Source organism: Eutrigla gurnardus, assembly GCF_963514095.1.
Source record: "Eutrigla gurnardus genome assembly, chromosome: 17".
Lineage (NCBI taxonomy): Eukaryota > Metazoa > Chordata > Actinopteri > Perciformes > Triglidae > Eutrigla > Eutrigla gurnardus.
In genome coordinates this window covers 24,091,409-24,113,340 of record NC_139928.1, presented here as the reverse complement: position 1 = coordinate 24,113,340, position 21,932 = coordinate 24,091,409, and the positions used below count along the sequence as shown (strand labels likewise).

The 21,932-nt window shown below is 45.0% G+C and overlaps 4 protein-coding genes across 4 annotated transcripts in view; all 4 read left to right on the top strand.

Annotated features, from left to right (window-relative positions):
* The window catches only part of LOC311027605 (uncharacterized protein), a 13,541-nt gene extending 10,266 nt beyond the window's left edge, over positions 1 to 3,275 (top strand). The window contains exon 2 of the mRNA XM_084031696.1: positions 2,701 to 3,275. Coding sequence (XP_083887822.1) covers positions 2,781 to 3,044 — 264 coding nt within the window. The 5' untranslated portion in view covers positions 2,701 to 2,780 and the 3' untranslated portion in view covers positions 3,045 to 3,275. The remainder of the gene's footprint in view (positions 1 to 2,700) is intronic.
* A 5,609-nt stretch (positions 3,276 to 8,884) lies between these two features.
* Positions 8,885 to 14,738, top strand: LOC311027590 (uncharacterized protein). The gene is made up of 4 exons (XM_084031665.1): positions 8,885 to 8,947; positions 9,604 to 12,144; positions 13,261 to 13,378; positions 13,492 to 14,738. The coding sequence occupies exons 2-4, from the start codon at positions 9,624 to 9,626 to the stop codon at positions 13,730 to 13,732; spliced, it is 2,880 nt and encodes a 959-aa protein (XP_083887791.1). The 5' UTR covers positions 8,885 to 8,947; positions 9,604 to 9,623; the 3' UTR covers positions 13,733 to 14,738.
* Positions 14,739 to 15,561: 823 nt separating this feature from the next.
* LOC311027602 (uncharacterized protein) lies at positions 15,562 to 18,123 on the top strand. The gene is made up of 6 exons (XM_084031692.1): positions 15,562 to 15,772; positions 16,287 to 16,432; positions 17,067 to 17,131; positions 17,464 to 17,628; positions 17,705 to 17,809; positions 17,889 to 18,123. Exons 1-6 carry the CDS (start codon positions 15,659 to 15,661, stop codon positions 17,936 to 17,938), a joined length of 645 nt encoding a protein of 214 aa, XP_083887818.1. The 5' UTR covers positions 15,562 to 15,658; the 3' UTR covers positions 17,939 to 18,123.
* Positions 18,124 to 18,456: 333 nt separating this feature from the next.
* On the top strand, positions 18,457 to 21,333 carry LOC311027603 (uncharacterized protein). Its single transcript, XM_084031693.1, has 6 exons — positions 18,457 to 18,868; positions 19,262 to 19,407; positions 19,807 to 19,871; positions 20,194 to 20,358; positions 20,444 to 20,548; positions 20,629 to 21,333. Exons 1-6 carry the CDS (start codon positions 18,755 to 18,757, stop codon positions 20,667 to 20,669), a joined length of 636 nt encoding a protein of 211 aa, XP_083887819.1. The 5' UTR covers positions 18,457 to 18,754; the 3' UTR covers positions 20,670 to 21,333.
* The last annotated feature ends 599 nt before the right edge of the window (positions 21,334 to 21,932 follow it).

Here is a 21,932-nt window from a genome sequence, read left to right as displayed (position 1 = left end):
TTTCTCTCGCTCTCCCTCTCTCTCTGTCTATTTTCCCTCTCTCTCTCTCCCTCCCCCTCTCTCTCTCCCACACAGCTCGCCCACTCACTCCTCCACCAACACATGACACAGCAGAGTTTTCTGTCCAACAGCAGCGTCTTGTATAAGAACAAATATCATGTATCAAGTATTATGAAGCGTTATCATGTTACAGTCAAATAAACTGCAGATCAATAATAATATCATAATAATCATTATGATCATATTCATCCATCCATCCATTTTCTACCGCTTATCCTGTATTCAGGGTCACGGGGGTCTGGAGCCGATCCCAGCTGTCATTGGGCGAAGGCAGGGTACACCTGGACAGGTAACCAGTCTATCACAGGGAGACATGTAGAGACAGACAGGTAACCAGTCTATCACAGGGAGACATGTAGAGACAGACAGGTAACCAGTCTATCACATGGAGACATGTAGAGACAGACAGGTAACCAGTCTATCACAGGGAGACATGTAGAGACAGACAGGTAACCAGTCTATCACAGGGATACATGTAGAGACAGACAGGTAACCAGTCTATCACAGGGAGACATGTAGAGACAGACAGGTAACCAGTCTATCACAGGGATACATGTAGAGACAGACAGGTAACCAGTCTATCACAGGGAGACATGTAGAGACAGACAGGTAACCAGTCTATCACAGGGAGACATGTAGAGACAGACAGGTAACCAGTCTATCACAGGGAGACATGTAGAGACAGACAGGTAACCAGTCTATCACAGGGAGACATGTAGAGACAGACAGGTAACCAGTCTATTACAGGGAGACATGTAGAGACAGACAGGTAACCAGTCTATTACAGGGAGACATGTAGAGACAGACAGGTAACCAGTCTATCACAGGGAGACATGTAGAGACAGACAGGTAACCAGTCTATCACAGGGCTGACATGTAGAGACAGACAGGTAACCAGTCTATCACAGGGCTGACATGTAGAGACAGACAGGTAACCAGTCTATCACAGGGAGACATGTAGAGACAGACAGGTAACCAGTCTATCACAGGGAGACATGTAGAGACAGACAGGTAATCTTTATCTTATCTTAAATCTTCAATCTACCCAAATTCTCCCATGTGACCCCCCTCCTCCGTGACCTCCACTGGCTCCCTGTTGCAGCACGCATCCAATTCAAGACGATGACACTGGCCTTCAGGGCCATCAATGGAACGGCACCCATCTACCTTCAAACACTGGTCAAACCTCACCCCCCGACCCGAGCACTTCGCTCCTCTACTTCAGCTGGCCGGCTGGACCACCATCGCTGAAGTCAAACAAATGTCGCTCCGCAAAGTCCAGACTCTTTTCTGTTCTGGTCCTCAGTGGTGCCTATATTCAATTCAGAGAGAGAGGCTCAGTGTGTCACTATAATCCCCCAGCAGTCTAGGCCTATAGCAGCTTAACTAAGAGCTGGCTCAGGGCAAACCTGAGCCAGCCCTAGCTATAAGCGGTGTCAAAGAGAAAGGTTTTAAGCCTACTCTTAAAAGTGGGAACAGTGTCTGTCTCCCGAACCAGAACCGGAAGGCGGTTCCACAGAAGAGGAGCTTGATGGCTGAAAGCTCTGGCCCCTGTTCTAATTTTGGAGAATTTAGGAACTACAAGTAACCCTTTATTCTGAGAGCGTAGTGCTCTAGCAGGACAGTAGGGTTTAATGAGCTCTTTAAGATATGATGGTGCCTGTCCATTAAGAGCCTTGTAAGTGAGGAGAAGGATTTTAAATTCTATTCTGGATTTTACTGGGAGCCAGTGCAGAGAAGCTAATACAGGAGAAATGTGATCCCTTCTTCTGGTTTTAGTCAGAACACCAGCTGCAGCATTCTGGACCAGCTGGAGAGATTTAAGAGATTTATTAGAGCAGCCTGATAATAACGAATTACAATAGTCCAGCCTTGAGGTCACAAATGCATGGACAAGTTTGTCTGCATCTTTTTGAGACAGCATTGGCCTAATTTTAGTAATGTTACGCAGGTGAAAGTAGGCTGTCCTCGTGGTTTGTTTAATATGCGAGTCAAAGGACAGGTCCTGATCAAAGATAACTCCAAGGTTTCTTACAGTAGCATTTGAGGCGATGGCAATCCCATCAATAGTCGCTATATCTTTAGACAGCGAGCTTCGGAGGAGTTTAGGCCCAAGTACAATAACCTCCGTTTTATCGGAGTTTAACATCAGGAAATTGCAGGTCATCCAGGATTTTATGTCATCCACACAAGCCTGGAGTTTAACTAGCTGATTGGTTTCTTCAGGCTTGATCGATAGATATAACCGAGTATTATCAGCATAACAATGGAAGTTTATAGAGTGTCCTCTATAATATAGAGGACACTCTATATAAACCCTTACCTATAGCACTCTGATCGTAGCACTGTTGCTCTTAAGGTACTACTTTACTCAGATGAGGATCTAACACTTTTTCTATTTTTAGCTCTTACTTTATCGGCAATGATTCGTTGTGGTTTCCTTGTTTCCTTCTTTTGACAAATGTACTTATTGTAAGTCGCTTTGGACAAAAGCTAAATGACCTAAATGTAAATGTGAACTTAAAGCGATAAAATTAGGGATTTTTTGGGTTTGATGTGGGAAAAGGAGGCGTCCGTCTTGGTTCTGGTCACATGACCCTTGAACCAGCTGACTTCCCTGTGGTGTCGTTGTGTCTGCAGGCTCTTCTTCCTCTCCGTCCTTCGTCTCCACATGATGATGACGACGACGTTTCCTTGCGGCGTCTGACCGTCGTGCCAACATGGCCGACGACCTCTACAGCAGCACCTTCTCTGCTTCGGAATCAGACTTCTCCTCCTCGTCCTCCTCGTCCGCCGCCGCCTCCGCCTCCTTCCTCACACTCGAGCAGCGGGCGGCCTTCGTCTTCGTCCTCATCCTCTTCATCTTCCTGGGCCTGCTGATCGTGCGCTGCTTCCGGATCCTGCTGGACCCGTACCGTTCGATGCCGTCCTCCACCTGGACCGATTACATGGAGAAGGACACCTTCGACTACCGGATCTCCTGACAGGCGGCCTGAGAGGCAGCGGCTAAACCGCGGCTGAACTGAGGCGACGCCCACGATGACGCTGAGGCAGAGCGGCGAGTGCACACTTAACCCCTCCAGCAGATGCCATGATGGGAAAATGAGTCCCTAACATAAAAATGTTCTTCAGCCTCTTTGTTCAGTTCAAATCTAAGAAAGAAATTTGGTAGCCATGGCAACTACTGTTTGTTCCTCACGTTATATATGGGTTAAATAAACGCTGACTGAGAATTACCAGGATGAAAAAAATTACTTCGGATCAATCTGGCAGCAGCCAATCACGTCACTCCGATCAACGACCAAAAAAAACCCCCAAAAAAACAACGTACAGAAACTACGTAAAAATACTTGAATAACAACGTCCAGCTTCCTCTGGGATTTGAGTCTGAACAAAGAGCACCAAGTCAAAGCTAGCGTTGACGGCTAGCATTGACTTGCAAATCAATGAAACAAGATCAATCCGACATTTAAATCTTAAATTTCGTCCATGATTGTTCATCAGTAAGGCATTCGGGGGTAAACGTGCCTTCATCCTTCTGCTTCCTGTGTGATCGTCGCCTCGGTACGCCTGGCAGGCAGAACATCGGGCAGAAACACCCACAGCATCTCTGAACGCCGTTTAAATCAGTTTTACGTTAAACTCGATTATTTATAAAACTAAAAGGAAAGGGGTTTTAACCGGCTTATCACAAACGATCGTCGTATCAAATTGCAGATAAATTTGCCAAATCATGAAAAACATAGAAAACAGAACTACAACAACAACAATGATAAATAATAATAATAAATGTTAAAATGGTTTGTTTGGAGAAGCAGGCAGGTTGACTTCCCGTCTGCAGCGGTGACCTGATCCAATCTGCAGGAAGTAGATCTCACGGCGGCGGAGGGATTCCTGTGATTTCTGTCCGTCCATCAAAGTGCCTGCCAGGCGGCGCGTTGGGCTCGCTGTCTCTCACACAACAGAACCTTTGTTAAAGGGAACGGACAACTTTTATCACTAAGACTTTAAGAAGTTATTCTGATGCTTGGAGGAAGAGGAGTGGGAGGAGGAGGAGGAGGAGGAGGAAGAAGAGGAGGAGGAGGACGAGGCCCAGGAGAGTTGAGTGCAGAGGAGTGAGCGAGGCCGTCGCTCTGCCTGAGAGACGAGGCGTTCCGGCGACATCGTCCTGCTGGCCGTTGCCTAGTAACTGCCGTCTCCAGCTGATGTCTGAAACGCCGCCGTCTCGCCAAACACAGCCGATCGGCGTCCCAGAGGGAAGAACATTCTAGTGCTACAGGTGGGTCTGTAGACCTACAGGTGGGTCCCTGTAGACCTACAGGTGGGTTTGTAGTCCTACAGGTGGGTCTGTAGACCTACAGGTGGGTCTGTAGTCCTACAGGTGGGTCTGTAGACCTACAGGTGGGTCCCTGTAGACCTACAGGTGGGTTTGTAGTCCTGCAGGTGGGTCTACAGACTACAGGTTGTTTCCTCTCAGCGGCGGGCTACAGAAACCTTGAACGGGGCTGAAAGCTCAGCACGGTCCACTTCCTGTTTGGGTCGAGGCATCTTCCTCCCTCCCTGAATCCGTACCGGTCTTGGTGGCCCCCCTAGAGGGGTCCTCTTTGCAGGGGGGTGTCTTCCTCCCTCCCTGGATATGTACCGGTCTTGGTGGCCCCCCTAGAGGGGTCCTCTCTGCAGGGGGGCGTCTTCCTCCCTCCCTGGATATGTACCGGTCTTGGTGGCCCCCCTAGAGGGGTCCTCTCTGCAGGGGGGTGTCTTCCTCCCTCCCTGGATATGTACCGGTCTTGGTGGCCCCCCTAGAGAGGTCCTCTTTGCAGCGGGGCGTCCTTCTCCCTCCAGACCAAGGAAAACGTTTTGGAGAAAATGAAACATTTCTGGATGTTTTCTCCAAATGTGATTCTGAGATTTATTTTATTTCCAACTGAAGAACTCTTTTTTATTTTAGATTTTTAGGGCGTCGACTTCTGTCCTCATGACGGCCCGTTTTTGTAAAAATGTATTCATTTCCCGGAAGTTTGAACCAGAATTCAGCCTTTTATTTTCTTCTTTTGTCCCAAATTTGGATTCATTTTTTTTTTCTCCTACGGAAGCTGAAAATGGCCGGCTGTGATTGGCGGAGGCGCGCGTCGTGTTTTATTTATTATTATCTACGCAATCAGACGTTTTACTTGTGAGGTTTATTATGAACCCAAAACTATCAAACGTGACTCTAAAGAAACAAAACGTCTAAAATGTTCCCAATTTCACAAATATCCTCATTTTATATGACATCATCATCTGACATCATCACCAGACGATCAAATAAATCTACACGCGGCATAAAGAAACCTTTTCTTCATTTTCAAACACAAGAAACTTTAGAATTAATTTTTGAAATTACACAATAAGTTAATTGTAAATAAGGAAAATATTTATCTCATAGAAATAAATGATTTCAGTATACTGAAATCATTTATTTCTATTAGACAAATATTTTCCTGCATATTTTGTTTTTGTTTAAAACATTAAAATTAAATTAAATTGTTTTGCATTTAAAACAAACTGAATACGATATTTCACTGCTGGTTTTGATTTCAATGATTTCAAGTTGTTTGTTAACTTTCAAACTTCAATGAAATCAAATAATTCCAATGATCGTTTGTGATCTCAGGATTTATTTTTGTTAAAATCACAATCAAACTCTTCGTCTTAAAATGAGCGTTTCGTCTTTTCCGACCTTCCGTACGTCGGAGTTCGTTGGTTTATTTCCTTCGGTCACTTTTAACGCAGACGAGGGTTTTAATCATCAAACTACAGAAAGACATCGAGAGAAGCCTTCGTCCCTTTAATTCCTCCTCCTCCCACCTCCTTCTCCTTCCCCTCCTCCTCCTCCTCCTCCTTGCCTTACAGTCTGTTTACAGAAACCCTTTAACAAAGTCGGTTTGATGTTTTCTCGTGTTTCTTCGTGTTAAATCTTTCAGGAGTTTCTGAACCTCGCCGGTTTGTTTTTCTTCCTCGTCGAAGGTATAAAAAAAAAACCAGCCGCCGCCACAAGGGTGCGCCAGACTCCCGAAGGTTCTGTCTAAAACCACCTGAGCTGTCAATCCGAACTGTGACGTAACGTGATGCAACGATGATGTCAGAGAGAGAAACCGTTGAGGTGACTCCTTTAGTTTCTACATGTGATTTTTTAAGGTGGATTCTTCCTTTTTAACGACTTCCTGTTGATTACGTGAAACCGTCTCTTTGTTTGAAATACTTCTTTTTCAACGACCTCAAATGTAAAGGTCAGCTCAACATCGTCCGAATGAAAACAAACTGATGTTCTCTTCACTGTTGATGTTGTATTTTAATCGATGCAAACATATAAACTTTTATTTTGTTTTGAGGTTTTAATTATTTCTTTCAGGAAAACAGTTTGAATACGTTGAGGTAGAAAGTTAAGACATTTAAAGACCACCTTTTATTTTGTCTTTCTGAATTTTCAAATTTATTTTGAAAATGACTCGACATCTTCATCCATCGTCTACCGCTTTATCCTGTATTCAGGGTCACGGGGGGCCTGGAGCCGATCCCAGCTGTCATTGGGCGAAGGCAGGGTTCACCTGGACAGGTAACCAGTCTATCACAGGGAGACATGTAGAGACAGACAGGTAACCAGTCTATCACAGGGAGACATGTAGAGACAGACAGGTAACCAGTCTATCACATGGCTGACATGTAGAGACAGACAGGTAACCAGTCTATCACAGGGAGACATGTAGAGACAGACAGGTAACCAGTCTATCACAGGGCTGACATGGAGAGACAGACAGGTAACCAGTCTATCACAGGGAGACATGTAGAGACAGACAGGTCCATCCTGCATGTCTTTGGACTGTGGGAGGAAGCCGGAGAACCCGGAGAGAACCCAGGCTTACACGGGGAGAACATGCAAACTCCACACAGAAGGAACCCGGGTCGACCCGGGAATCGAACCCAGGACCCTCTCGCTGTGAGGCGACAGTGCTACCCACTCGACATCTTATCAATAGAAAAATCAGAATTGAAGTACTAAAAGAAGCAGGTTATTTGAGAAAGGAAGTGTGTGTGTTTTTATATTAAGTTTGTGTTTTTAGTTTAAAGATTCCGAAAAATTTGGAATTCTTTTTTTTTTTTTTTTTGGTAATTCTAATTTTCAAATTGTAGTTTGTCGGTGGTTTTAAAGTGTCTTATTGACCTCTTTCCTGTGAACGTGAATGCGGACCGGAACCTTTTAGCCTTGTTTAGCTTGTTTCACGCTGTTGATGTTGTTGGTTTGTCAGTGACATCGGAGTGACATCGGAGTGACATCGGAGCTCCTCTATATTTTCTACATGGTTGAAAGTTGTCGTGTAGATTTCTGTCTGCGCTCTCGTTTTGTAAAGAAATAAAACTTCCTCCTGAGCGTTTTTTTCGGGATGTTTGCTTTTTTACATTTTTTAAATTAATTTTCTTCTCACAACTTGAGCGAAACCTTTGCTTGCCTCACTTTTACCGTTAATGTTAGAAACATTTATCGTAGAAACAAATCAGAAGAACTTAGGCTACACGAAGAGAATATCTACATGTTAAAACATCTGTCATATTAATCCTGTAAAATCGCGGTCTGGGTGAATACTGGATTCTCATTGGCTGCGAGGTCACTATTTCGGATAGTTGTTAATATTGAAAATACAAAATAACTGTCTTCTTTCGACCGGTGTGACAAGTGCTTCATCGATTCCGTCCCGATAACGGGCACCATGCCGGGCGTCGCCCGTCACATCGTGAACGTTTCCAGAAGAAGCTCTGGGCTTGTTTCTCCTTCGCAGAGATTGTTTGAGTTGTGTGGAGTTGAAACGGCAGAAGGAACCTTTGAAAAGGAAGATCGGGAAGAAGACGTCGAACACGTTCCGACATTAAGCCGCTCCACGTCATCCCTCTGTGTGTGTGGACACTCGTCTTCACTTCTTCAGCTCCATTAACATAATCTGTGTTCAGCGTCACGGCGATGAAGGCTGACAGGCGGAGCAACGACGTACGACGAGCTCCTTCAACACGATAATTCCTCCTCACGTGTTAAATGTACGAGAAGTGATGAAGACGAGGAAGAATGAGACGAGGAATGAAAACAGTTCAAGTCTGAACCGAAGGCGTCTTTACATGTGGCCTCCGTTGTCTTATATCCTTTATATATAAAGAAATATATATATAAATGTATATAGATTTATATATTTATGTATTAAAAATACATTTAGTTATATTCATATGCAAATATATATATATTTGTTTATATATATATGAATTAAATATACATTAAAAGGAAAACACTTCTCTGGATCTGGGTCTCCTTTATCAGAACTGTGGCTCCCTCTAGAGGTCACTAACACAAAATACGGTACACAGACAGACCAGATCCTGGACCAGTTAGATGAACCAAACATTTACATTTAGGTCATTTAGCAGACGCTTTTGTCCAAAGCGACTTACAATAAGTACATTTGTCAAAAGAAGGAAACAAGGAAACCACAACGAATCATTGCCGATAAAGTAAGAGCTAAAAATAGAACAAGTGTTAGGTCCTCATCTGAGTAAAGTAGTAGTTCAAGAGCAACAGTGCTACGATCAGAGTGCTATAGGTAAGGGTTTTTGAGTACTTGAGTGTTTATGTTTCTGGCTACTTTGTACTTTTATGTTAAAACTAATATTTCTACAAAACAGGTTAGTTGCTTTAGTGGTTTCTGGTTTCTCCACATAGTCTTGCTCCTGGACTAATGTGGTCTCTGGGAGACCCCAGACAGTCTGGACTAACGGTCTCTGTTGACCCGCATGTGTTCTTTACTTCTGGTTGTCGTGTTCTCCACCTTCCCGTTTCCTGCTTCACTTCAGTCTGAGCGTTCGAGCGGTGAGTAACCCAACATACCAATGTCCTGTTTTCTGTCGGCACACCTGAACGCAGCGTGTAGAACTATGTCAAATAAATGAGTGTTTATAGTGGCTTTACTGTCCTGTACTACTTATCTATTCCACCTATTATATTATTTATTTGACTGTAGTGAAGTACTAAGATACCATACAATACCACACTGTGAAAGTACTCTGCTACAAGTAAAAGTAATGCATTAAAAGAATGTGATGGCAAACTGAGTCGTCCTACAAAAATCAAGGTACTTGTACTTCATTCTCATTTATTTGGTGTTTCTAGTTACTTTTCACCTAAAAATACACAATTTACACAGTTTAGTGTTGGACTTTAATGTTAAACTGCTCTCAGGCTGCGTTCATTTTCACATGGTGTATTACGTACAAAGCCGGGCGTCGCAAGTTTAAATATTTCAACTCAAATGAAGACTGTGCGCTGCAAAACCAACGTTAGCTTTAGACATAAAAACTTTAGCTTTAGACATAAAAACCAACGCTGGACGACTTATATTCTCGATATTTACGTCAGCAGCTCTGGACGTTGTGTAACATGGATGAAACCAATACAATTTTGCATTCCGTGGCTACTTCATGACCTGCCGTATAAACGGTATAAATCTCCATCTCAACGTTCTTCAGCAGGACTCCTGAAGACCACCATGCGTCACCACAACCACTTCCTGGTCCGCCTCCTGTCCTTCCTGCTTCAGTTTGATGCCTCGCCAGCTTACTCGCTGAAGAACTGCATCGTCGAATGCGGCACGTTGCTTCCAGGTGTTTGCGTGACGTGCACCGGTCATGAACTCACCGCCGTTCCCGAAGACATCCCCCGCGACGCCACATCTCTGGATCTCACCAACAACCAAATAGACCGGGTCAACGCGACGCACCTCAGCGGTTTACGGAAGCTTGTCCGCTGCGTGATGTCAACCAACTCGATAGAGGACGTTGCTGACGGAGCATTTGCGGACTTGGCGGAGTTAACGCATCTCGATTTGAGCAATAACTTCCTCATGAACCTGACGGACGGCGTGTTTCGGGGACTGTCCAGTTTGCTGTTTCTTTCTCTGGATGAAAACCTGATCAGGCGCATCCCCCCGCTGGTCTTCCAGCCCCTCATCAGCTTACAGACCGCCAGACTGAGCTCAAACCACTTCCTTCAAATCACCGATGTTTTGCCCATTTTACGACTACCAAACCTGTATGAACTATGGGCGGCGGAATGCAGCATCGCCTCTTTGGAGTCGGACCACCTGCCTTTCTCTAAATCGAATCTCCGGACTCTCGACTTCAGCTCGAATCCACTGAGGAGGTTCAGCATCACGAGAGATGTCTTCCCTCATCTTCAGTCTCTGGATTTGTCTGAATGTGGCTCCGACTTCGAGTGGGATGTACCGGACAGGAGCGTTCTGAAGAGCGTGACTCACTTGTATTTAAGTGGGGTCGAGATGACTTTTGAAACGTACAGCGCAATACTTCAGACTGCTGAGTCCGTGGAGTTTCTCCGGCTGCGCTACATGGAAGAATTGCTGGACAAGGGTCTTCTCGACGTTGCCTGCCGGATTCCCGCCTTAACGCGTCTGGATTTGACTTCAAACGTCCTCAACGTCTTAAACGACTCGCTGCTTCAGAGCTGCGCTAACGTCACGGAGCTGACTTTAGACTCCAACCTCATAAGAGACCTCTCCGAGAACTCGCTCAGACCGCTTAACCGGCTCGAGCGACTGAAATTAGAATACAACTTTCTAACCAAAGTGCCGCTTGCCATCAGAGGCCTCTCGACGCTCGTGGTCCTGTCGCTGAGCTTCAACGACATCGTAGAGTTGGGTTGCTCCGACTTCCTCAATCTGACGAGTTTACGGCAACTCTCTCTGGACCAGAATCACATCTCAACACTCAGAGGATGTACTTTTCAAGGCCTGAAGAATTTAAGATCGCTTCACATTGAGGAAAATCCAATTGTTCGCATGAACCACGCCTTCGACCCAAGTCTGCAGAACCTCCGCGTCTTGAATATGAACGGGAATAAACTTGTTGAAGTAGGAAAAGGCGACTTTGGGAGTCTATCTTCTCTCCAGGTTTTGGATTTTGCATCGGTGTCAGATTACTCTGTAAATATCCGGACCTTTGAAGGACTTGATAGTCTCCGATCACTTACCCTCACACCATTCACACTCAGGCAAGAGATGTTCAAAGGACTACCACTCTTAGAAAACCTCACGCTGTATCTCCCGACGTATACAAGCAGCTTGAGACGTCAAGTAAATGACGAACCAATATTCTTAAATGTGCCATCCTTGAGGATGCTCACGATCCAGAACAACAATAAATGGGACATAGATATCTCACCAGATCTGCTCAGGGGTCTGGACTATCTAGAGTACTTTGCAGCTGAGAAGTTCTTCCCCGAGACGCCTCACCCCGACACCTTCACGTTCACCCCTCGCCTGACGGCTCTTCGGATTATCAGCAGTAACGTCTCAAACCCTGAACCTGAAGTGTTTCAGTCAATCCAAAACCTGCAGGCTCTCGACCTTTCCAGAAACAAACTCCGGTCTTTGAGATTCCTGGCCCTGGTCAACCTGTCTGCCCTCCGCCGGTTGACACTGAGAGACAATGAGTTGACGGCACTCAATGAGTCGGTCTTCCAGTCTCTCCCTGCACTAATGCACCTGGACTTGTCCGGCAACCCTTTCACCTGCGGCTGCTCCAACGTCGGCTTCATCCAATGGGCGAAGAGCAACACCCGAACTCAGGTGGTCAACGGCCACCAGTACACCTGCTCCTCTCCTCCCAGCCAACAAGGAGCCAAGCTGCTGGACTTTGACCTTCAGTCCTGTTGGTTGGACGTGAGCTTCCTCTGCTTCATGTGCAGCACCGGTCTGACTTTGCTAACCCTCCTCGCGTCCTTCATCTACCACTTTCTGAGGTGGCATCTGGCCTACAGCTTCCACCTCTTCCTGGCCTTCCTCTACGACAGCAGTAGGAGGAAGAAGGGGGCTCCTCCTCATCGCTACGACGCCTTCGTCTCCTACAATGTTCACGACGAGGCCTGGGTCTACGCAGAGATGCTTCCGGTGCTGGAAGGAGAGCAGGGCTGGAGACTCTGTCTGCACCACCGGGACTTCCAACCAGGTAGACCATCATCCTGTTTCCATTCAGTGGCCGCATCCTTTGAAGGTTTCGGCCCTCAAAGTCAACTGCGTTTTTTTTTTTCTTTCTTTTTTTCATGCAAATTTTTATTGAAATTGAAATTGGAGTACATTACACACCTACGAACATCACTTCTACATGTGGGAGATAAAGTCAGTGTCTTCAGTCAAACGAATCTTGTTCCGACTTTAGAGAGTAGAAAAGCAGATAAACTTTATTTAATACAAATTAGTCATCAGAAAACACTACTTATTGTCCATTTACACAAGGCAGTGAAGAACACAGAATCAATTAATTAAAATCTCATATCACGTATCACCTTTTGAAGACCACAAAAGGTCGCCGCAAGTTCGGCTCTACAGAGGATTTCCTCACAGTTTACGTTGCCTAGCAACCAGCTGTGGTTGACGAGAGAAAGAGGTAGTCTGGATTAATTTCCTTTTGCAAAATGATCAAACCATTTTTTTGTTTGACCATGAAAAGAACCGATGGAACGCCTCGCTGCCGCAACGCACTCCTTCTTCAAAAGGTCTTCCTCTTTCTCGTACTTCTTCATTTCCACACTTCGGTTTTGTGTTTATTTATAAAGATGTTGGAGTTTCACATCCCGTTTTTATTGGTTTTACATCCTCCAATGCTTCAGTTCAGTCTCCAGACCTTTTGATGGCTGAACCTGCTGCTAACTGCTAATGCTAATCACTAGCATGCATAGAGCCTTGCGTGTACTCAAATTCACAACCGTTTACGCTCAGAGTCTAATTTGTGTTTTGTCACCTTAACAGACCTTTGAAACACTTTGCTAACTGTAGTTATGACAATAGCTACCGTGTTAGCGATTAGCACTCGGAATTAGCATTAGCTAATTGAAAGGGCCATCGTGAACAATAAGGTAAAAACAAGTCCAGCTGTATGTCAAAGTAGTGTAGACCGGCTCAGCAGATCATGCGGTGCCTCTGATGTTCTGTGACTGTCGCAGAGAATAAGAAAGTTGGCGACTAGTGAGCTAACTCGCGGGCTAACTAGCGAGCTAACTAGCCCCTTAATAGAGTAAAACTGAACAACTGAATGTTTCATCCACACAGTCTTGTCTCTGTCAAGGAGAGCTCGTTCCTATCGGCAGATAATCAGTCAACATCTCTGCAGGCAGACCCATCATAGACAACATCACCGACGCCATCTACGGCAGCAGGAAGACCATCTGTGTGATCAGCCGCCGCTACCTGCAGAGCGAGTGGTGCTCCAGGGAGATCCAGATGGCCAGGTGGGGGCGCTCACCCTCCCTCAGCACCTCCTGCTCTGGTCTCAAACCCTCCCAAACTGGATTCGGTGCTCTGATTGGTCCCCGTGGTCTGTCCTGTGTGTGTGTTGATGCAGCTTCCGCCTGTTTGACGAGCAGAAGGACGTGTTGATCCTGCTGTTTCTGGAGGAGATCCCAGCCCACCAGCTGTCTCCGGACTACCGCATGAGGAAGCTGGTGAAGAGACGCACCTACCTGAGCTGGACTCCGGCCGGCTGCCACACAGCGGTCTTCTGGCAGAACGTGGGGCGAGCTCTGGAGACGGGGGACGCTCCCACCGAGACCGCCGACCTGCCGGCCGGACTGGCACGATGCTGAGACCACCAGGGACCGCCAACCTGCTGACTCCAGTTAAAAATATAGGACTGCAGCTAATGTCCTTTATTGATTAATCTGTCCATCTTTTTGTCCATAAACCCTTTAATCCAAAGCTCTTCAACATTTTCAGGCCAAGGACCCCCAAGGCCTACAGAGACCCAGTGGAGGGACCCCCAAGGCCTATAGAGACCCGGTTAAGGTGTATTTATGGACATACTGAAATTTCTGGAAGAAAAAAAGGTTGGGATCAAATAATTTCATGGACCCCCTGCAGTAACTCTGTGGACCATGTAGATATAAAAATGATTAGAAGTTAATCACACTGGAAATTGTAGGTTTCATAAATTGCATGTCTCATAATCATGTAGGCGTTTTATAATCATGTAGCTTTTCATAATCATGTAGGTTTTCCATAATCATGTATGTTTTATAATCATGTAATGTGTTTGATATTAATCTATCCTGTCATCCTCAGACAGCGGCTGGAAAGTCACAATCAGCAAAGGCACTGCCATGAGACACTTATTGTAGAGCACAGACGCAGCCGAATAGAGGAAGTTCATGAACTTATACACTTTCCATGAACGCATTTAATCACATTAGAGGAACAAAAACAGCAGACGCTTACACACATGAAGTTATCAATTATAAGTTGCCTGAGGCAGACAGGGGGGGGGACACATGATGTATGGTAGACGCACATAGGGTCTTCTTTGCAGGACCCGAGGATGGAGGTGATGGAGGTCAGCGAGCAGGAAGAGGCCCCAACTTTCGGGACTGTCACCGCATCCATCATCTCAAAGACCAAAAGAGGAAATGCTCGGAGGAGGGAGCATCAATTCAAAAATACACATCTGCACGCATAAGCATGACACATAAGCCCTGCCTTTGTAACACTATATATTCTGGAGCAGACAGAATAGGACCAGAACATTTTTGCCTCTGGTATAGAGCACTGTGTTGCACACAGCAGCTCTTAGCTAGAGAAGAGAATTTCTCCAGACGTCTGTTCATCTGATGTCCATCTGCAAATAAATGCCTGCAGCAATGGCGCACTAAAGAACCAACGACTCCGCTGTCTTCGTGATCCTCCTGCAGAATCTGAACAACGCAATATAGACTCTGTGAGGTCCTTCTGATTGACTAACTTGTGAACAAAATTCCCACTAGGGGTCAGGCTAGCATCAATGTTTCACATGAAATGATAAAACAAAAATGGATAAAAACAAAAATAGATATTGTTAAATAATCTAGGGCTGCAGCTAACAGTTATTTTTGTATTAATGTCATATTGTATGAGCTTATTGAGGAGCATTTGTATGCATCTAGTTCCCCCGCCTAGTTCCAAAGTTCTGACTTCTGAGACCTGTTACTGTGTACTGCATGTAGTGCTACATAGCTGCGGAAGCTGTCCAATGAATGCAGTCGAAAATATTTGTTGCACAAGTCAAGTACAAGTATTATATAGTAATATTTCTTCACCAGGCTGGTGAAGACCTGGGTCCTGGTTGTGCAATGACCCCAATAAATGATGTAGTTTGGGGTAGTCCAGCATTATGGCAGAGGTCAGACCGGATCCCGGTCCTGTGCTGTGATGCACTTTGTGTATTTGAATACGTTGGTGGACCAAAGGGCAGTTCAATAAATGAGTGAATGATTAATACAGAAATCCAACAGTGTCCTTATGAAATTCTACACCCACAACAGACCCTGAAACCTCCTTTGGACCTCCAGAGAGGTAGACCGGCTCAAACCGAGGACACAGACCTTTTTTTAAGTCAATAATGGAAAAACCCAGAAGCTTGGCTTCTATAAAGGCCGAGCGGCTCCGTGGAGGTTCAGTCGTGGTTACCGTGGTGACCTGCAGGTATCGTCTCTGGGACTCTTCCAGTTGTAATCTGAAGCGGATCGGCTGGCATCGTGAAGATGTGGCTCAGCACTCATTTCCTGGTGGCGGGGCTGTTTCTAAGCAGCTCGGCTCTGACACCTGAAGAATGCCAGCCTCTGGTCACGCCGTTGTCTCCAACGGAGACCTCCATGGTGAGTCCTCGGCCAACTCCTGGGCCCAGGTCCGGAAAAATGTCTTTATGGTGCAGTCCGTGTTGTAAAAAAACACGACAAGTGTACTCATTTATATTCTCCAATATGTGGTCACATCATTGATTTTAAGTCTCAGAGATTTATTATGACGTCACAGCCACGTTAGTTCATCATTAGTTCATAAAGTCTTACTGGACTAAAGACTTACATGTGTTGATGTCAAATTTTACATTTCTAAACACAAGCAGCCATGCAAGAGGGTTGACTGCATACAATTATTAGAAATTGGTCAAATATATATATATATATATATATATATATATATATATATATATATCACGTATCTGTTCAGCTAATTAGTAAACAAGATGATGATTCTGACCTGAGTTAAACTGTTCTTGTATCTGGTTTCTATCTGGTTTGTGTCTGGTGTATATCAGTTTTTGTAATCTGGTATGTATCTGGTTTGTATCTGGTTTGTGTTGTCGTTCACTGACTCATGTTTGTGTTTCAGATGTTCGGCCGGAGCAACTTCATCGTGGGTTACACTGATAGCGAAATATATAACCACATCCTGAAGCTAACCAGCAGCTGTTGGGCGAACATCACAGCCTCCCCATCCGACCCCCATGTGGTCGTTATGTCTCAGGAGAACAAAATGTGAGTTCCTAACAGTTTCTGTAAATTACACATTGATCAGATTTAGACAACAAATGTAAAACTTGTATTTGTTTTTATTGTTTTTTTCTCACTGATTTCCTCAACGTAACATCCAGGTCCACCGCTATGCAGATGATACTCCGTTTTATCACTTAAACCCAGAGCCGTTCTTGCCTTTGGGGGGCCCTATGGAAGATCCTGTTTGGGGAGCCCCTATTTTGTCAAACTACGATGATCCATGGAGATGCATCAATCTGTTACACTTTAAAAGGAAAACAGCGTATATTTGTGAAGACCTCGCTCAAACTCAAATTTGATTTAGTTTACAATGATAACAGCGGCATATTCACCATCAAGATTTATAGTTTTTTATTTTATTAAACAATGGGTCCTTGATTTCAGTCAGAGATAGACAAAAGCAGTTTTCAATTGTTAACTCACAGCTCAAACTAGCTAGCTAACTGTCATAAACTTGATGACTACACACAGGATAATGCTAAGCTAAAGCTAACAGAAAGACAGAAACTTGGAAAGTTTTGTTAATGTTCTGCTCTCACAGATGCTCACTATAGATTAGAAATGTATAAATTAAGTGATTAGAATGAAGATTGTTAAACTTTCACTTTCCTCTCAGAAATGGAACCTGTGTGACCTCATTTACCAACATAACCATGGACGGCAACACTTTTTCAACTTCAGGTAGGTCACCTGCTGTGACATCATACTTGAGATCGTGTTTCTAACTGTTGTTATGTTAATAACTTTGGTGATTTCTGACTTTTTCGTAGCGGCGTCATCGGGTCAACATGTTAATATCTACAATACTTTGGTAGATAGCTGGACTCTGCTGCCGGTTGATGTGTTAGCATCGCTGTTGACTCTCTTTTACTGATTTGAACACAATCCTCTGCAGCACAGCTTAAGTGGATGAACACAAACGTTCTTAGGCAGATAAACAAATATTTTTTGTTTCCGATGGAGGATATCATTTTATCGTGTTCATCATGTTCTGACTTTGTTTCTGTCCTCAGTCGGCACCGTCACATCGGTGTTCCACCTGCTTCCGAGCTGCGAGGGCTGTATGGTGTTCAACATCAACAGCACCGCCACAGACCTCAACAAACTGCTTCCAATGATAAATATCCACACTGAGGCCACAGCGGAGGAGGTCAAAGTTCACGCTCTTTATCTGATGGGTAGGAAGGAACGAGTCTGAGAGAAAATGATATTTATCCGTGAAGCATCGCCCAATTTTTGTTGTTTTGTTTCCAGCCAGAGAAACGACCCTGAAGGACTCGGACATCGAGCATTTCCAGCAGCAGGCGAGCTGCCTTGGGTTCTCTGGAGAACCAAACTTCCTCTACGACCCCAAGAACGGTGCTTCACCTTCCAACCGTCTCATTAAAACCACCAAACCAAGACGTCAGAACTCATCTCTTTGTGTTTCTCTCTGCAGGTTTCTGTGCTGAAGGTGAGGGCATTCTGTTCAATATGGGAGGACACTGAGTGGGTCGTCTGTTGACCACAAGATGGGCTGTTCGATCCCGGGCTCCTGAAGACCCTGAAGCAGCCAGCTACTCCCAAATGTTTACGATGGGTGGATGTACCTGTGTGTATGTGATGATTGTAATAATGTTTCCAAAATATTTTAAACTGAAACTGAGAAAATAAAAAGACAAAAAATGGACTCAAAACATCAAACGTTTGGCTCGTAATGTTTTTTCAAAATGTAACAAGGTGGTGTAACACAGAGGTGGAGGGTGAAGGGGTGGTGTAAGGGTTTGTGGTAACAGTTGGTGTAAGGGTTGGGGTAAGGGTTTGTGGTAAGGGTTGGTGTAAGGGTTGGTGGTAAGGGTTGGTGTAAGGGTTTGTGGTAAGGGTTGGTGTAAGGGTTGGGGTAAGGGTTGGTGGTAAGGGTTGGGATAAGGGTTGGTGTAAGGGTTTGTGGTAAGGGTTGGGGTAAGGGTTTGTGGTAAGGGTTGGGGTAAGGGTTGGTGGTAAGGGTTGGGGTAAGGGTTGGTTGCCAAAGGGCAGTTCAATAAATTAGTGAATGATTAATACTGAAATCCAACAGAGTCCTTATGAAATTCTACACCCACAACAGACCCTGAAACCTCCTTTGGACCTCCAGAGAGGTAGACCGGCTCAAACAGAGGACACAGACCTTTTTTAAGTCAATAATGGAGAAACCCAGAAGCTTGGCTTCTATAAAGGCCGAGCGGCTCCGTGGAGGCTCAGTCGTGGTTACCGTGGTGACCTGCAGGTATCGTCTCTGGGACTCTTCCAGTTGTAATCTGAAGCGGATCGGCTGGCATCGTGAAGATGTGGCTCAGCACTCATTTCCTGGTGGCGGGGCTGTTTCTGAGCAGCTCGGCTCTGACACCTGAAGAATGCCAGCCTCTGGTCACGCCGTTGTCTCCAACGGAGACCTCCATGGTGAGTCCTCGGCCGACTCCTGGGCCCAGGTACTGTATACGGCTTTTAGGGAAATTCTTCCTCGGTTCATCAAGTTTATTCTTTTTGCAACTTAGCATGAAAAGAGTCCACAAGAGTGCTAAACTATTTAAATCCTTGGATGATGACGTATTGTTATACCTGAAATCTAAACTACAATTCTATGATTTATATTTATTTATTTGTAAATTTTATTTACTTTTACTCTAATATATTTTTTTGCGCATTTGCATTTATTCTTTCTCGTATTTCTACTTAATTTTTCTTTAGTAACATTTTGACTTGATTTTGCTTTTATTACATTTTTACTTGATTTTGCTCTTATTGCTTTGTATTTATTCACAGATTGTTACATGAATCCCTGTTTGTGTGCAGATGCCCGGCAGGTGGAACTTCCTCGTAGGTTACACTGACACTGTTGCAATTAAGGATCTCCTGAAGATGACTACGAGCTCCTGGATGATCGTCACCTCTTCACCGTACAGCCCCGGTGACTTTGTCGTATCTCAGATGGACAAGCTGTAAGTCATCACATGTAGAAATATACAACACTGTTAAATCCTGTTCAAAGTCACTAGTTTGCCTCCCTGGGCTCCTTTTTTTATACCCTAACTGAAACTGTTCCACCTCTGTAGACAATACTCTGTCTCATCAAAACCCCTCCACCGGGTCTCTGTAGGCCTTGGGGGTCCCTCCACCGGGTCTCTGTAGGCCTTGGGGGTCCCTCCACCGGGTCTCTGTAAGCCTTCGGGGTCCCTCCACGGGTCTCTATAGGCCTTGGGGGTCCCTCTACCGGCTCTCTGTAGGCCTTGGGGGTCCCTCCACGTGTCTCTGTAGGCCTTGGGGGTCCCTCCATCAGGTCTCTGTAGGCCTTGGGGGTCCTGACAACAATGTAGAGCTCCTCTTGTCTTGTTTCTCAGAATTGCAACCTGCGTGAAATCCACTGTGAACGTTACCGTTAACGGCAGCGCTGCATCGATCCTGGGTAAGTTACCGACATGACCCATCTTTGTTTGATTAGTTAGTTAGTCAGAGCGTTTATCGTGTTCCTAGCTAAATAAAAGCTGCATATTCCGATCGTCCTGCTGCTTTTCAACTAACTGGATATGAATAAATAACTAAAGATTAAACATTTAAGTCCAGCTGCTCACAGACTGTAGAAAGAAAGCAGGAGTGGTTGATGACCAAGCACTCGTAGAATGCTGGTTAGCTGAAGCTAACATGCTAGCACGCTATGCTAAGTTGAGCACATTAGCGCGTCGATGTTAGCCTGTGGCTCTGAGTGTCGACTTGTTTTGTGCCGTCAGTCGCCAACATCTCCACAGACATCCAGCTGCTGCCGAGCTGCGACGGCTGCATGCTCTTCAACATCAACAGCACCGCCAGAGACCTCGACAGAATCCTGCACAAGCTGCACGTCAACAGCAACGCTACGGCCCAGGAGGTCAAAGTTCACTCTCTATACCTGATGGGTAGGAATGAAAAGAAAAGGCCTGAGAGGAAGTGACACCTTTTATACGTGAAGCCTTTCGTCCATGTTGGTTGTTTTGTTTCCAGCCAGAGAAACGACCCTGAAGGACTTGGACATGGAGCGTTTCCAGCAGCAGGCGAGCTGCCTCGGGTTCTCCGGAGAACCAGACTTCCTCTACGACCCAGAGAACGGTGCTTCACCTTCCCGTCGTCTCTCTTGAAACCACCAAACCAACGTGTCAGAACTCATCTCTTTGTGTTTCTCTCTGCAGGTTTCTGTGCTGAAGGCGAGGGCATGGACTTTATCTTCTGAAGTCAGGAACAACTTTAATATTTCAAATAAAGAGACAAAAAGTGACTCAAAACATCAAACGCTTGGTCCACATTGTTTTAATCATAATCCAACAAACTGGTGGTTTTCCAACCATGAGGTGGGAGGAACAGAAATAAAGATGCCGTGTGAGGTGAATGCAACCTGGGCTGCCATCCATCATCTGGAACCACGGGTCCTGTTCAGGGTCTGGGAGACCATCCCAGGGGTCCTTGGGTGAATGCAGGTTCACCTGGAGGTGAGCAGTGTTGGGGGCACCACCCTGAATCAGGGAAAGGATAACCGAACCTGTACTCAGTCTCAATATAAAGGGGTTTTTACTCAAATGCCAATACTGAATAACTATTAGCATACAAACAGTTGAAGGAACGGTGAATTGTTTGAGGGGAGAAGAGGTTGATATCACTCACTCTTATACAACACGGATGGAGGAGTTTGGAGGGGGAGACCAGCAGTGGTGGACAGTAACGGAGTAAATTTACTTAAGTACTGTACTTAAGTACATCCAGAGGATTTGTACTTTACTTGAGTATTAGATTTCTTTGGTACTTATTACTCTTACTTGAATACATTTCCAAGACAAATACTTTTACTCAAGTTAATTTCTAGAAAGGCTGAAAAGTACTTGTTACTTTCAGGTCTGGTCTTTTTTTTTTTCCTTTCTTTTTTTTTAAGTACTATTGGACACAAGCTGTGTTTGTCAAAGAAGGAAACCTATCACACGCTCTCCACTGGGATCTACGGAAAAGTGGAGATACGTAATCCCTCCCCATAAGGATACATGGGGAGACAGTTTGTTGTGCTCCTATATTGTCCTTCCTGTAAAGACAAGTGACCTCAACATTGAGTTATTGAAAGCAGAGATGTAGTTTTTTGTAAAACAGTGATTCTCAACCAGTGGTCTTTGAGGGGGTTCCAGTTCCCAATGATAGAGAGTTAGTTGGACGGTGCAGGTTCATTTGGTTACAATTTCAATGATTGTTAATAAACATCTGCAACATCTGCTGTAGTCCTGTGATCCCATTCATTTTATTTGAAATTTACTCTTACTCTTACTTTTACTTAAAGTAAATTTAAAAGCAAGTACTTACTCGAGTACCATGTCGACGGAGCTACTTTTACTTGTAACGGAGTACATTTTGACCAGTAGTATTTGTACTCTTACTCAAGTACTGGGGTCGAGTACTCTGTACTCCATCTCTGGAGACCAGCCCAGCTCCAACAGCCAGCTTGTTGGCTGTTTGG

What these genes read in the sequence shown, in the direction of transcription:
- LOC311027590 (XM_084031665.1), top strand. Translation starts at nt 9,624, where the DNA reads ATGCGTCACCACAACCACTTCCTGGTCCGCCTCCTGTCCTTCCTGCTT. An exon ending in AGTGGCCGCATCCTTTGAAG is followed by an intron (nt 12,145 to 13,260) that starts GTTTCGGCCCTC and finishes ACATCTCTGCAG; the next exon opens with GCAGACCCATCATAGACAAC. An exon ending in AGGGAGATCCAGATGGCCAG is followed by an intron (nt 13,379 to 13,491) that starts GTGGGGGCGCTC and finishes GTGTTGATGCAG; the next exon opens with CTTCCGCCTGTTTGACGAGC.
- LOC311027602 (XM_084031692.1), top strand. Translation starts at nt 15,659, where the DNA reads ATGTGGCTCAGCACTCATTTCCTGGTGGCGGGGCTGTTTCTAAGCAGC. An exon ending in ATGTCTCAGGAGAACAAAAT is followed by an intron (nt 16,433 to 17,066) that starts GTGAGTTCCTAA and finishes CTTTCCTCTCAG; the next exon opens with AAATGGAACCTGTGTGACCT. An exon ending in CAACACTTTTTCAACTTCAG is followed by an intron (nt 17,132 to 17,463) that starts GTAGGTCACCTG and finishes TTCTGTCCTCAG; the next exon opens with TCGGCACCGTCACATCGGTG.
- LOC311027603 (XM_084031693.1), top strand. Translation starts at nt 18,755, where the DNA reads ATGTGGCTCAGCACTCATTTCCTGGTGGCGGGGCTGTTTCTGAGCAGC. An exon ending in GTATCTCAGATGGACAAGCT is followed by an intron (nt 19,408 to 19,806) that starts GTAAGTCATCAC and finishes CTTGTTTCTCAG; the next exon opens with AATTGCAACCTGCGTGAAAT. An exon ending in TCACTCTCTATACCTGATGG is followed by an intron (nt 20,359 to 20,443) that starts GTAGGAATGAAA and finishes TTTTGTTTCCAG; the next exon opens with CCAGAGAAACGACCCTGAAG.